General features: G+C 39.2%; 2 protein-coding genes across 3 annotated transcripts; both read left to right on the top strand.

The window, feature by feature from the left end:
* The first annotated feature begins 953 nt into the window (after nucleotides 1-953).
* Nucleotides 954-5,706, top strand: LOC141012553 (uncharacterized). Its single transcript, XM_073486060.1, has 5 exons — nucleotides 954-1,046; nucleotides 1,846-2,131; nucleotides 2,913-3,067; nucleotides 3,407-3,686; nucleotides 5,269-5,706. The coding sequence occupies exons 1-5, from the start codon at nucleotides 986-988 to the stop codon at nucleotides 5,417-5,419; spliced, it is 933 nt and encodes a 310-aa protein (XP_073342161.1). The 5' UTR covers nucleotides 954-985; the 3' UTR covers nucleotides 5,420-5,706.
* Nucleotides 5,707-6,472: 766 nt separating this feature from the next.
* On the top strand, nucleotides 6,473-12,893 carry LOC141012544 (uncharacterized). Of its 2 annotated transcripts, none has more exons than XM_073486052.1 (6): nucleotides 6,473-6,539; nucleotides 7,633-7,700; nucleotides 9,668-9,956; nucleotides 10,194-10,348; nucleotides 10,880-11,159; nucleotides 12,267-12,893. In XM_073486052.1, the coding sequence occupies exons 2-6, from the start codon at nucleotides 7,637-7,639 to the stop codon at nucleotides 12,415-12,417; spliced, it is 939 nt and encodes a 312-aa protein (XP_073342153.1). In that variant the 5' UTR covers nucleotides 6,473-6,539; nucleotides 7,633-7,636; the 3' UTR covers nucleotides 12,418-12,893. The 2 variants fall into 2 exon arrangements, with proteins under 2 accessions (XP_073342153.1, XP_073342152.1); XM_073486051.1 differs by having other exon boundaries at nucleotides 6,499-6,570.
* Nucleotides 12,894-15,509: the final 2,616 nt, after the last annotated feature.

Here is a 15,509-nt window from a genome sequence, read left to right as displayed (position 1 = left end):
GATGACCTCCAAATTCTGATTCACAAGAAGGGAAGTGAAATAAATGTGCATGGGAGGAAACAATGTGATGTCACAGGACAGTGCTGAAGATGATAGTGAGAAGATGATTGGTTCAACTGCTGTAGGGTGAAGAAAGAGATGTAGCTACTTAAAGAGCACACAAAGTGTTTTGTTTTAGGGGTTTGGAAGCTTTTTTCATTGAATCATCAGACTGTGAGGACTCCAGGTAACATTTCATTTCTCTGTTGCATCTGGTCATCTTAGTACATCAATTTCTGTGTCTTCTTCTTTCTTGCGCTGCTTTTCACTGAGCACATGTGAATACACTAAATATTCTATATTGTATGTAGATACTGTATGTACCTCTGCAGAAAAAGGAAGTGAATAATAGCCATAATAGTTTGAGTTTTAAGCCTAACTGAAGACTTACTAATTTTGAAAACTAAATAGCACACCTTTTTTATGAAGTGAGCTTAAACTTTGCTTTGTGATCAATAAGTCATAACCAAAAAACTTCTTCACCAAACACTGTAAATTGAAATGTGTAGGCGCTAAGCACATTCAATAAAGGCTATAAATGTTTGCAAAGCACTGTGCCTTGGTATTTTTTGAAAATGACTTATTGATCATAACCCTCTCTGTGTTTTGATACATACAATCAATTTTTTTCAACTTCTAATTTATGTGGTTTGTGGATGGTTGTGTTTTTCTGTGAAGCACAGCAAAGTTAAGAGAAAACTGAACATTTCTTTATGTTTTGTTTAGGTTTTATTTTCTATTTCTCTAAATTGTGAGCGCGATATGCCACGTTTGTTCAAATGTCAACCTTGGGTGTATCTGTGGTACGTAGAAACGTTAAGTGCTAACATTATATCCTGCTGACTGGGCTGAGATTCTAATACGATAAACTTCTAACAGTAAAAAAGAAAGGAAGTGTCAATTTTTCAGATATGATTAATGGCTCTTATTTGACTCATCCAGAACGATGAATTTCAGTGTTTTGGTGGTGCTGCTCCTCCTGGGGACATGCTCAGCCGTAAAATATCGTAAGTATGATCTGAGAGTATGTGACGTCTTCACCGTAAAACATCACTAAATGCAGCCGCGTACATTTCTGAATAACATTTGGCTGTTTTATTTGATGATTATGTGTATTATATATCTGGAGTTGTAGTGCAAAGATCAAGTTATTTTCTTTCACAGTAAAACACATAACCAAGTCAACTAATATTGGGTAGAAAAACCTCTACAACTCCACTGATAAATGCACATGACTTTTGACATGGTTTTAGTTTGATGGAATGTGTGACATTCATGTTTTTTGTATTAATTGCAAAGCAAAGCAAATGTGAACACCAGCTCAATGAAGGTCAAAGCAGTCACAGCAACTACAGTCAACATCAGCAGGGAGATAAAGAGGAAGAGAAATTCCCCAACTCAGTTGTTGAGTTTGGAGAAACTTAAACATGGTGAAACACCGTATATGATTAATTCTTCATTATTAGGGCGTTTGTGTGCTATGCATTAAGTTGTTTCTTTCCCTGCTTAAAAAACATTGTGTCCAATACAGTCGTTTCATAGAGACGGAGAGAAGGAGCATATTTTCCTGTTTGTCACCATAACTGAGACTCCAGTCTGCAGTGTCGTTCATACACTTGACTGACAAACCAGAGAAACGTGAAGTAACATTAGGCGTCATGATCAAAGAACGCTTTTAAATTATGTGGATAATCAATTGACCTTTATTAATAATGCTTTGATTAAGGGGCTGCTGCAGCACCCTTACTTCCTGTGTCCATGTGACTAATAAAGATGTAAAGTATCTGTTATGTATGTCATTCATAGAAAATGTGGCCTTGCGTGGAAAAGCGACCCAATCGGCACGTTATGGGGACGCATTCGCGGCTGCCTACAATGCAATCGATGGAAACCACGAATCTGAATACAGTGCTGGATCATGTGCACACACTACTGAAGCGAAAAACCCCTGGTGGAGAGTGGACCTGCTGGAGTCCTACATCATCACCTCCATCACCATCGTCAACAGAGGAGACTGCTGTGAAACCAGGATCAACGGGATGGAAGTCCACATAGGCAACTCTGTGGAAAGAAATGGTTTTGAAAACCCAGTGTGAGTTGATATGAAAAATAACAAAAGCATTTTCTACAAACATTTGTTGTAAAATATATTAGATCAGTGTTTCTCTAACTTTCTGAACTGTCTAACACCTCAGAAAATATTAGGCTCTCCACGTACCCCCATTATGATAAATGTTAAAATACAGTAGCATAGCTTGACTTACTGATTTGTGTTATTTGCTTGGAGTCTTTTTGAACCTTTTATTTTAATATTTTGTCATCACAGTTTGAATTTAGCTTGTAACTAATCATGGATGACGTATGCATGTGCGACCTGCATGAATGCGACTATGCAGCAGGCTGAAGCAAAATATTACAGGAAAGAAAAATTATTTTAAATTACATTTCAGTAATACATTTTAGTATTTATTTTCAGTATTTTAATTTGAAATTCTGCAGTATTTTGATAGTGTTAAAATGTCTTAGAGTTCAAAGTTTTCCATTTTTAAACAGCATGGATTATATGCTGGAAACAGCATATAATCTTTAAGTCCCTAGGTTGGTGGCCATAACAGTGCAAATAACTGATTCACCTTACTCAACAATATGTCGCATTGTTTACGCCATATATCTATAACGCTAGTATTTTTAAAACGCTGTTCTATTACCACTGGTGGTACACGGAGGAATCTTAGATATGTCCTTGGAAAATAAAAAAAATAAATAAAAAAACATACTCAACAAGCCTGTTTTTTTTCATCCTTATCTTACCATTAAACAAAAGGTATTACATGTGATTCATGGGCTACTTTCTCTGTCTTTCTCTCTGTTAGGGTTGCAACGATTGCTGACATCGGTAGAGCTGAAACGTTCAGTCAGACTTTCACTGATCGTGTGGAGGGACGTTACGTGACTTTGGTTATACCTGGTTCACGAAGGATCGTTACAGTCTGTGAAGTGGAAGTCTATGGGTATCGTTCCCCAACCGGTGAGAATCTGAGCTATTACATGAACGTGAACGGTATGCAGTAACTGTCATCTCATCTATAAAGTGTGGTATGAACCAAAAGGAAAATCATATCATTGATTTTAATGTTATTAAACCATTCGTAGAAGCTTTAATGCTTTTGCATTAAAGAAACTTCAGTAAGAATTGTATCCTGCATCCTAAACCATGAAATAACATTTCTTCAAAGAGTCACAGGAAAAATTTAACTAAACATTCCAAGAAAAAAATCTAGTAGTTCATTTAAGTACACTATGAATATGCTGTGATTTTGCTTTAAGTCCAGCTTTTAATGGTCATTTTTGTGCGTTCTTTTCGCAGAAGAGAACCTGGCCCTCCAAGGAAAAGCCACACAGTCGTCATTGTTTGAATTTGGCTTTGCAAATAACGCCATAGACTTAAGTCAGAACAACGAGTGGGGGGACGGCTCCTGCAGTCACACAAACAACGACATCGGCCCCTGGTGGCGACTGGATCTGCGCAAAACCTATAAAGTGTTTACTGTGAAGATAACCAACATGAAATCAAACCCAGAACGCCTCAATGGAGCCGAGATCAGAATTGGAGATTCTCTTGACAACAATGGCAACAACAATGCCAGGTAGGATACAGCACAACGTATTCTTGACCGCTCTAATCAGTATTTTTAACCATGCCAGCAGATGGTAAAATGGTAAACTATTCTGGTAAAACAGTTTGTTTTTGGTTAATCATTTGCAATACTAAATGAGACCAACACAGCCGTTTGAACTTCAGCATTTAAGCATGCCGTCATTGGCATTTTACCCAAAGCAGCACTGTGTCAATTGCCTGTTCACATTTGGCATTACCATCTGTCTTCAGTGATGCAATTACAAGTGGACAGCTTCAAGCCCTTCATTTCACACCCGGCGTTAAATGCGTCTTAACATGCGTCTTGAGAGTGACCACTTGTGGTCGGATCTCACTTCCCCACTCCATGTGCAAATAAACTCCTTCATTACTGGAGCACACACAAAGAATAAATATCTTTATGTAAAACAGTTGCTGAATTCACAAGTAGGCCCAAATATTTAAGAATTTGTTGTAGACAGCTTTTCACAAAGTTTGTACAGTTTGTACAAAATTGGGTGGTTTCTAAAAGTAGTCTGGGACCTTCTCCTTGGGCGTCAAGAAGAAGCCTTTATTAGTTACTGTTTGTAGATTTTATAAAATTTGACATGTTTACTGTCAATATGTTATATTCTTTAGTAAATTTGGCGTAAATGGTGCAATCAGCTCAAACAGTGTGTTCAAACAGCTGTTGGGAAGAACAACATACTTTAGACACAGAAGCAGACACGCTGAAAAGGAAAGGAAAGGAAAGGAAAGAAACATCTTAATATCTTGTATCTTTTTGTATTCTCGATTTTTTAAGAAGGCACCAATGATTTAGTATTTGTCGTAGCTGTCTTTCTCCTCATGCATCAGCTCTTAAAATCATTGATAGAATGATGTAGCCAGGTAGATGACAATCTGGAAGAATTACTTCATGTGGCTCTTCTTTGGGTGATGTATTTTATAGGATTAAATGAGAGTAGTTAGCAGCAATGCAGATGAGGAGCTTGTGTCAAAAATAACTTTTTAATGGTATATTATATTGTAATTTTGCAAATGGAGAAATTCATCAGACATTTTAAATCTGACTATTGTTGGGATTAATAATTCTGGATTATTGTGCATAAATAAATATTGCAATAAAGCGTGTTTAAAATGACCTCACACGGGGCACCATTGTCAGGATTGATGGTAGGGCAGGTGTGTAATTTTTAGAAATTAAATGAATAAATATTAATAAAAAATATGATCAAATCATTAAAACGGTGACAATCAGGTGCCACCTACTGGACATTAGTGTCGGTGCACTTTCCTTTGCTTACCAGGCTTTATTAGCGCAAGGAGGTCGCATTTAATCTTCGGTCTACGTGCAGGTCGCTCTACTGTCGGAACCATGTGGTGAGAGTCCCAACACTATCATCTACTGGGCCTTTAAAAATTGAGGAAAAAGACCATTATTAAATAGATCATGATATTATATTTTGACCAGATTGCCCACCCCTACTCTTTATTCTTTATTGTTAATCTCTGGTTTTACTTTTGAAGTATGATTTTATAACTGCTTCATGACCTTTTGTTCATCAAGTGATTTCTGCTTCGTCTGTCAGGTGTGCTGTGATCCAAAGTATCGAAGCAGGAGGTACTGCTGAATTCCAGTGTCCTGGCCTGGATGGTCGCTACGTTAACATAGTCATCCCAGGAAAAGAAGAGTTCCTGAGTCTGTGTGAAGTGGAGGTGTACGGCTCGAGGCTGGATTAGGTCTGAAGACCTTCAAAATGCAGAACAGTAACAGTTTGCTGTTACATGTACTCATACTAACTGGAATCACAGCTTGAGATTCAATATCATCAGAAGAAACATGTTTGCAACAAGTGGCACAATTTGCCCAAAATCAAGTCCTTGTGATTTTATCTCCTCATCTGACAGTGATTGTATTGTGGGGTGACATGTAATGGAGGCATTGTCACTATCAGCTGCAGGATAAAACTCTGAATGTTATCAATACTGAAATACAATTAAATCATTAAAAAGTCGTTTAAAAATTCGTTTCCATTTTATCGTTATTGTTCCGAAACGAAATGTTTTTTTTTCTCCAAATTTAAAGTTTATTACGTCACAACTGAACAATAACATTTTATTTTACAGTGGTGTCATCAAGGCAAAATGTGGTCTCAGAGATATTTTTGTGGTAAAAACTACCACAGGGTCAATTGTGCAAGATGCAGTCAGGACAATTTACAGGAGTGAAGTTGAGATCAGAATGAAGACTGAGTTTGAAGATGTGCGTACTGAGAACATCAACACCTTGATGGTACCGTGGCTGGTATGATGTTATTCTAAAAACTGTTCCAATGGATACTATCCACATCTTGAAAATAACATAATTGTCCTTTTACTACAGTGAAGTTATGTTTGCATGAATGCAATTATTTAGAATGAAAGTTGGTTTGCAACAAGTCTTCAGATTCTTTCATCACTTTCACATTTAAAATTTTAGAAGAAAGAAGGGACTTGTCGCCTGAATCTGCATTTGGCTGGCTCCATCTGTGATGTGACCCTCTCACATAGTTGCCCCCTCAAGAGTCTTTCCTTTGATTCAACATGTGTTGCCATGTTTTGAGATATTATAGCACATTTGTGGCCAAAAATGGGTTAATCCAGCATGAGAACACGTCTTTATTTGACCTATGGAGTGTAATACATGTGGATAGGAGTAGACACCATAATGTGATGTGATTGGATAGTTTCCCCCGATTAATGTGTTATTTATTAATGATTGACAGCGAGGGGGAGGCGAGGCAAGGGAGAGATCGAATTGTCCATTGACACAAAGAGGCCACCAAGAGTTAAGAAGCTCCGGCTGCTCATTGTAACGCAGGTATTAAACATTTTTCTAACCAGGAATCAGGGTAAATATTTAATTTCTCATTGCACTCTCGTTTTTAATTAGGAATTTATTAAGAATTCTTTGTAATCTGCTTTACTGATTAAGGCCTGTATTTATCAAACGTTCATAAATTACACTTAAAAACACTGTAAAGAGATTTTTTTAACCGCCATCTGGCACGAAATCTAGTCAGGGTGGCAGCCTGGCATCATTTCTATCTTTACTTCTTTAATGACAGACAAGTCACTTATTATTCCATGATTTGAGCTTCCCACCTAAAACTATATTGCTGTGCCCAAGCATTAGTGAGGACCCTATTTTGAGAACACAAACAAAATATTCAATACTGTATGTTCCTGGCTAATTTGTATCTTCGAGGAGGTTTTCCAACAGCTTCGTTCTTTACCTGTCAGCCTGCAGTCTAGGTAGCATATCACTCTACACCACAATTACCTAATAGGTTCTGCAGAATATCAGTGCTGTTAATAATTTTTCCCTGAACTACTGTATCCTGTAGGTACCCAAATATTGGTAAAATATACTTATATACTGTAATTTATTTCTCCTTTCATCTAAAATATCCAATAGTTACTCCTTGTTTCTTATAGTGGTGTTTTTCTTTCACTGTACCTAGATTTAAGTACCAGTAGGAAATATTTTTTCAGGCCTAAAATAAAAAATACAGTGTACAAATACAAATTTAAGTTAATCACAAGCTTTATTATAAAGTGTTATCAAAATGTCTTCATTAACAATGAATAAGACTTATCAAGAGTTTCAACGATACATACAGCAAAGTAAATTTTAAGAGCAGTTTTACAAACGACGACATTATAATCACATGCTCAGAGCTGGAATAGCCAATCAAAGACAGATCAGATATTCACCAGCCTCTTCGCCATTGTTTATTCTTTTACACAAACCTATTGTTTACAGCTATTCTTTATTTCAAGATCATCACAGCAAAGTTCTGTCATCTCTTTGTCATTTTGGACATTTTGGTCATCAGTCAAACAGTCAAAATGTACTTGGAAATGTACTTTTTATGCTATTAACATTTCTCTCTCTTGTCTGTCTCAAACAGAATAATGAAGCACACGGGTGTATTTATTTTGCTGCTCTTCTTAGGGTCATGCTCAGCTTATACTTACCGTAAGTATAATCTGGTATTATCCTGTATTTATGTGTTAATTATAAAACATCAGCAGCGGTAGTTGCATACATTTCTCAAAACACACGTCTGCTGCTGTCTGGTGCTTGTGTGGTCTCCTCAGAATGACTATCATCCTGTAGCCCTGACCTCCTCCCTGATGAAATGTTTTGAAAGACTCTAGGCCCTAGTGCCCTAGGCAAGATTTTAGCTGGCGCCCCCTTGCATCACAGTCAATTTCACAATCAGTTTTCATACACTCTTCACTACACTTTTTAAGATTTTATTTCTTTTAAGTCAAAAATATCACACCAAATAAAAACTGAAGAAAGAAACAAGTGATAAATTAAAAATACAATACAAATAAGGCATTACTGTGACCAATGGGTGTTACATTTGAATAAAAAAACAGATGCTTGGTGTGTGCTATTCATGAGACTAATATAGACTAATAATGAAAATACGATGAGATTCATTCAACTTTATCATCATTGCAATGCAATTCAGCCTAACCAGAGTGCAAAAAGCAGTAAAGTGCAGTGAAATTAATATATATATAGCCTATGAATGATATGGGAAAGCTAAGGTATGGAGTATTAACAGTAATACACTTAACACTCTGCTCCAACAACTACGATGCATTAAACTATTAATTTCATTCACTTCATCACATTGACGTTACTGTACCTCTTTCTTTTTCATGTTTTTCTTCCTCTTCTTTCCTTCTTTTCCTTCCCTGGGCGCTGGATGGTTTCAATCTTTTGGACATTGTGGTTCCGCTACAGTATCAATAAATCTCTCTCTTGGTCTTGGGGTCACGGTCCGGTCAGATTCAGGCGACTTGCCTCTCGACCCCGCCCCCCCACCCTCACAGAGGGCAGGTACAGTGCAACGAGCCAGCCAGGAACCCAGAAAAAAGGCCTCTCCATTATTTAATAGACTTTGCTATGAAGTTATGTTGCAGTGGGCTTATATAATATTTTGAAATAATAGAAGTAATAGCACTGGTAAAAAATAGTAATTATTTTTTTTTCTCCCTCCATTTGCGGTGCCCCCCATGGATGACGGCACCCTTAGCATTCGCCTATACAGCCTATGCCCAGGACAGGCTCTGTCCCTTTGGCTGGCCAGCAAGCTTCGGACATAGGGACTGGCTGATCAAAGGTGGTCAGAGTGGGTGGATGCACCTCCAGCAGTCAGCACTGGAGCCCCCAAAGACGGTGTCCTGAGCCAACTGCTGTACTTCATACACACCCACAACTGCCTAGCCACACACCCCACCAACTCCATCATAAAGTTGGGCTTGATAATCGACGACAACAAGAAGGCTTTTAATAGTGAGGTTGCAATGCGCTGCTTCTCTACTCAGCAGTAGAGCTGACGGTCATATACTGCATGTAATACACTCAGTACGTCTTCTTTTGTTTTTCCCGGCGTCCTGCTACAGATTTATTCCATGGACAACTTCCGGGTGAAATGCCCGGTGCTGGGACTGTGGTGCTTGCGCAAAACGCAGAGGCCAATTCAGGTCCAAATAAGGCGTATACATAAAAGAGTAAATGGACTTCCAACCGCATCATCTGGGTGTGTTAGTCCGACTTTAAGAAATTCTATTTAGTACGATTTCAGTCGGACTAACATGTTTACATGGACTTTAAAAGTCCTGTTTCAGTCGGACTAAACACAATTTTGTCAGGATTTGTCGTTGCTGTTGTTAAACACACCATTCAAAAGCCGAAGTGCACACTTCATCCCATTTGCTGCTTGCCTCTTTGTCCTGCCTGTCTGTGTGTAGCTCAGCCCTTCACTCAGTCAAAGTCACTCAAACCTGCAGCTCTTTATGATAGTCCGAGAGCAGAAGAGAGAGACGGTATAAGTGATGATTGAGAGGGCTTATTTTTGTAGTCTGTACATTGTTTTTCAGGAAAATTCTGCACAGTATAAAAAAATTTATGTATTTCGTTGACAGAAAATGTGGCCTTACGTGGCAAAGCGACACAATCACACCGCTATGAGGGAGTTTTTTTGGGGGCTGCATACAATGCCATCGATGGAAACCGTGAATCTAACTTTTTAGATGGATCATGCAGTCATACTATTACACAGACCAACCCCTGGTGGAGAGTGGACCTGCTGGACTCCTACATCGTCACCTCCGTCACCATCACCAACAGAGGAGACTGCTGTGCAGAAAGGATCAACGGAGCACAGATTTATATCGGCAACTCTCTACAAGACAATGGTATCATAAACCCAAGGTGAGTGCATATTCATTTTTACAGGGTACTGTATGTGTGAAAAAAGTGATAGCTAGAGATACAATTCTGTTTCACATTCATCACTACATTTTACCTTCAACCTCAGTCCTGTGAGCTCAGAGACCACAGAACTGTTTCTTTAACCATGACACTACTATCTGCATCACTGAGAAACCTCCAAGTAGATGCTGGACATCATTAACAAGCTGCTTCTTCTCCTTTTGTGTCTTTTTTTAGGGCAGGTGTTATTTCTGAAATCCCTGCAGGGAACTCATTCACTTTGACTTTCACTAATCGCATAGAGGGGCGTTATGTGACTGTGCGTCTGCCTGGTACAAACAGGATTCTTACACTCTGTGAAGTGGAGGTTTATGGTTACCGTGCTCCCACTGGTGAGAATGTGAACTACACCATGTTGTACTGATACAATAAATGTACTTCATCAGCAGCTATGTAGCACAGATTTCAGAAGCTTTCCAGCTTCTAGGTCCCACAAGTCCCACAGCAGACTTTAGAGATGCAAGGCTGCGCAAACCCCTGATATGGCTCTTAATATTGTTAGCGTTTGATCAGTCTGATAACATTTGGAAAGTCTAAAACAGGGGTTGTCGAAACTTTTGGTGCCAGGGACCCCTTGTAGGGGAGAAAAATGTAAGCATGTGCTTACTGCCATTTTTTTGTCTTCCATGCTTTTTAGACTGCAAAATTCTTGTTGCTTTAGCTCGGCTGGCTTCATGGCTTTGTTTGCTAACACCTAAAGACAACACACATTTTGGTCTTATGTCGCGGTTCTCAGTGAAACCAAACTTGGTATATTGTTTTTTCATATTTGCCAATTTTGGTACATTAATGGCTGATATAGACCGACTCATAATTCTCAATAATGCTGGTGCTGATACCACATTGTTCTGTTTTTTTCCCAGGAGAGAACCTGGCACTCCAAGGAAAAGCCTCACAATCATCTTTGTACTCAAATTACATGGCTTATAATTCCATTGATGGGAATCGTGCCAGCAATGCGGACCTGGGGTCCTGTAGTCATACAAACAACGACATGAACCCCTGGTGGCGTCTGCATCTGCGCACAACCCACAAAGTGTTTTCTGTTAAGATAACCAATCGACATTCGTACGAACAACGACTTGATGGAGCTGAGATTCGCATCGGAGATTCCCTTGAGAACAATGGCAACAACAATCCCAGGTAGTTTACAGCCTGTTAATAATAATACCGATTTAGCACATTTGTGCTACGGTCCAAATGAAAATGTCACTCTCTCCCAAATGAACCTTGGTGCTTCATAACTGGGTCATTTTAGGATAAGAAATGGTGATGCCCGGGTCACATCTCCAATCTTTACAGCACAGCAGATTGTAGTATACAGCCCAACCCATACAGATATTGTTATTTCTAAATTATCTCAATCTTGATAGTATTGATGGTATTTCCTTGTTAGTTATTTAGCAATTTCTTGTTAGGAATCAGTCGACATATACACTGACAGATTTATCTGCAGTAAGTTAATATGGTTGATATATCAGCCTGGCCAGTTTATCAGACTAGCTCGTGTGTAGGGGTTTGAAAGTAAATGTGGTAACTTCAACTTTTTTTTTACATTATCAAGCCCTAATAGAAACATCAGCCACTAACAGTCTAACAAGGGAAATCAACAAAACCCAAAGTCGCTCTGAGTGTATATTGTATACTGATCAGCTACAACATTAAAAAACAACCGACAGGTGAAGGAAATAACATTGATTATATTGTTACAATGCAATGTTCTGCTGGGAAACCTTGGGTCCTGGCATCCATGTGAATGCCACGTGATTTGACCACCTACTCACACAAACAGACCAAGTGAACCTCCTCATGGCCATGGTACTCCCCGATGGCAGTACACTGCCCAGAAGGACAATGCACCCTGACAAACAGGCTCAAGGCATTGACCTAGTTTTCAAATTCCCCAGATCCCAATCAGATCCAACATCTGTGGGACATGCTTGAACAACTCTGATTCATGGAGGCCTCACCCTGCAACCCACAGGACTGGCCAACAGTGCCCTGGTTCCAGACTATAGTACATGCCCAGAGGTATTGTTTAAATGCCTCAGTAGGTCAGAGCAAAGTTTGATCCACGGTGTGGCCTGCACGGATCAGACGTCTTCCTGTTCATCCCATGGATGGTCAACTGGATTGCAATCTCGCATCCACATGAATACCAGGAGACAATGTCAAATTAGACACATGACAGTGGTCAAAATGATTTGTTTCTTCTCCAGATAATTAAGTTATTTCTGCTTACTCTACCAGGTGTGCTGTGATCACAAGGATCCCGGCAAGCGGCACTGCTGAATACCAGTGTAATGGTATGGATGGCCGCTATGTTACCGTGGTTATCCCTAGAAGACGGGAGTATCTGACGATGTGCGAGGTGGAGGTGTATGGCTCTGTCCTGGATTAGGCTGACAATTTACTTCATTTGCAAGAATTCAGCCAATACATTTTTTATGCACTCAAACTAAACAAAATAATAGATTAAGCTTCAATTTGATTGTTTGATGAAAAACAAACAAAAAAAAAAACGGAATTGTGTGCAACAAGGGCAAAGTTTGTCTCAGACAGCCACAAAACGCTGTCAACAGGAAACGACAGCTCTGTGTGATTTACAAGGTTGAACTCATGGCTGGGGAAAAATGGCATAAGTTGGATAAACTGGGTCTTGAACTCCAACCACTGTGTTAATGTCAGCCTACAACAATCTGCAATGGCCATGTGTGAAATTAGCATAGCTATATATTAGCTTTGTCTAAGATTTGATCCACATTTTTCTTTTCTAATGCCGTTTTGAAATGTCTTTTTAATACTGAACTTGTAATTGTGCTGCTGCATAATATGTTATCCTTGCTGAAGTAAAAATAAATAATTACAAAAGCCTTACATGTTGGTCTGGATCATATTTGATTACACACCTGAATAAATGTTAACGCAATAACAGAATGTGGAGCTAAGAAGTGATCTGTCACCCTTCACAGCCATCTCCGGCATCAGTGCCATCACAGCAGCTGATTTATCGATTTTGTTTGACTCATAGTCATTTGGCATGTTTGCCGAATGTCAAGAAGGTGGATCTTATCTGATATAATCCTGTCAGAGGGCAGACACCAAGAATAAAGGCAACACCATAGCAAGAATGTTGGTTTGCTGCAAACAGATCTGTCCATTTATGGATTATTGTTTTGTTTGTCCATTTCAAGTGGCTTAGAGGCAATGCCTTTTCCCAAGCACTGCTAGTTGCCAGCTTACAAACTTTCTTGCTAAATTTGGTGACTTTTGAACCCCCCTCCAATCAAGTTTTTTTGTTTTTTTTCTTAACCTTTTCAAATCAAATCAAATCAACTTTATTTATATGGCACTTTTCATACAGCTTTGTAGCACAAAGTGCCTCACAGAGGGTAAAAACAAACAAACAGAGCAAGACAAAACATCATAAAAACCCCAAGCCTCCCACACCCATAAACATACACACAGATACACAGTTACATACACACTCACGTACATACATAGACATACTGACATACATACACCCCCACACACACAAACATACACACACCCACACACATACACTGGTTATTGCTAAGGAGACATGGCTCGGCACAAAGATCAGAGGTGAGGAACAGCTACCCTTGGGGGCCGTGCACACCGAGAGGAATCAAGGTCCACGACTGCAGGGGCGCCACCAAAAGGACCGTCCCAGCCCAGGTAGGCAGGAGGCTCCACACCAAGGTGTAAGGCTCTCCCGCCACTCCGGCCAGGGCCGTCCTCGGGACAGCACCCCCAACGGTGGACCAGAAGCAACTCCCGGTGTGGTAGGCCCCCAGGAGGAAACACTGGAGAATCGAGGGGCTAAAACAGTAAAATAGGATAAAAGGTATAGAAGCTAAAACTGAGGGAATAGAACAATGTAATGTATAAAATAGACCATAAATAACGACTAAAACATTGAAATAAAACATTGAGATAAAACAAGTAAGTAATAAAGCAGGATAGGCTTAACTAAGAATTAATATAAAATAGAATAATAATAATAAAAAATAAATAAATAAATTAATAAATAAATAATAAAAAATGTCGGTAATTAGAAAGAGTTAAATGAGCTCAATTAAATGCCTGATTAAAAAGATGGGTCTTGAGCCTCTTTTTAAAAACATCAACATTCTCTGCGGCCCTGAGGTTCTCCGGGAGGCTGTTCCACAATCGGGGGCCATAATAACTGAATGCCGCCTCCCCGTGTGTTCTAGTTCTAACTTGTGGTATCGTTAAAAGGCCAGCACCGGAGGACCTCAGGGTCCGCGAGGGTTGATAGGGTAAAAGTAATGCAGATAGATAAGAAGACCCAAGACCGTTAAGACACTTAAAAACAAGTAAAAGAACCTTAAAATTAATCCTGAAGCGCACAGGGAGCCAATGCAGCGATTTTAAAACAGGCGTAATATGCTCCCGCCCTCTGGTCTTCGTCAGCACTCGTGCAGCTGAGTTTTGTAATAATTGTAAGTTATGCAAACTCTTTTTGGGAAGACCAGAGAGCAGGGCATTACAATAATCTAAACGACAAGAGATAAAAGCATGCATCAGCACCTCCGTGCTGGCCTGGGAGAGAAACGGGCGGACTCTGGCTATATTTTTAAGATGGTAAAAACCTATCTTTGTTATGTTTTTGATGTGTGGAATAAAAGTGAGGTCAGAGTCAAAAATCACGCCCAGATTTTCTACTGAATCTTTTAAACGTGTTGGAGTTGGGGTGGAAAGGCAGGGACTGTTTTTGCTCATACTAAATAAAAGGCAGACGTGTAGTGTTACATATAAGCCATTTCAAGGCATGACGAGCATTTTTGTCATGGGGAAAACTCCTTTAAGACCAATTTAGTGACTTCAAAAGGGTTCCTAATGTCAAATCTAGCGACTTTTTGGGCAGACCTTAATTTAACCAAATCCAACCTACACACATTACTAGCAGGTATTTAGTATAAAGTAAGCTGACACTGAACAAATGACAAAGGTAAGTATACTTAAATCGGACAGCATGTAGACTAAGTAGTGAAAATAACTTTCATTTCTCATTTTCAAACAAACATTTAAGGAAAAAGAACAAAGGAAAATAACAAACAATGGTGCTGACGGCAAGTACTTTTATTTTTTTTTTAAAATACAGACAAAATAGACAATTATTATAAAAGACATCCGAAACACACAGCAATGCCTGCGACAGCAATAACCTATTTATGTCAAAGTTTCTGGAAGTGTGACAACAGCCACAGTCCCTAAGAACGGGCACTTGACTTACAAGCGAACGTCTACACCGTGAAACCTCAGTCTTCGTACGAACGGACAGCTCTGAAATCATACGGACCAAATGTCACAGATTAAATGTGTTATTTAAGATTTCTTCAACTGCTTGCTTTGACACATTTAATCTCACCATAGTGGGACTTTCTGAATTGTAAATGTACATTTGTTTGGTTTAAAATCTCACTCTGGTTCCCAGTCAATGAAATC

The sequence above is a fragment of the Pagrus major genome, chromosome 17, assembly GCF_040436345.1.
Source record: "Pagrus major chromosome 17, Pma_NU_1.0".
NCBI lineage: Eukaryota > Metazoa > Chordata > Actinopteri > Spariformes > Sparidae > Pagrus > Pagrus major.
This window is presented reverse-complemented; position numbering and strand designations above follow the sequence as displayed.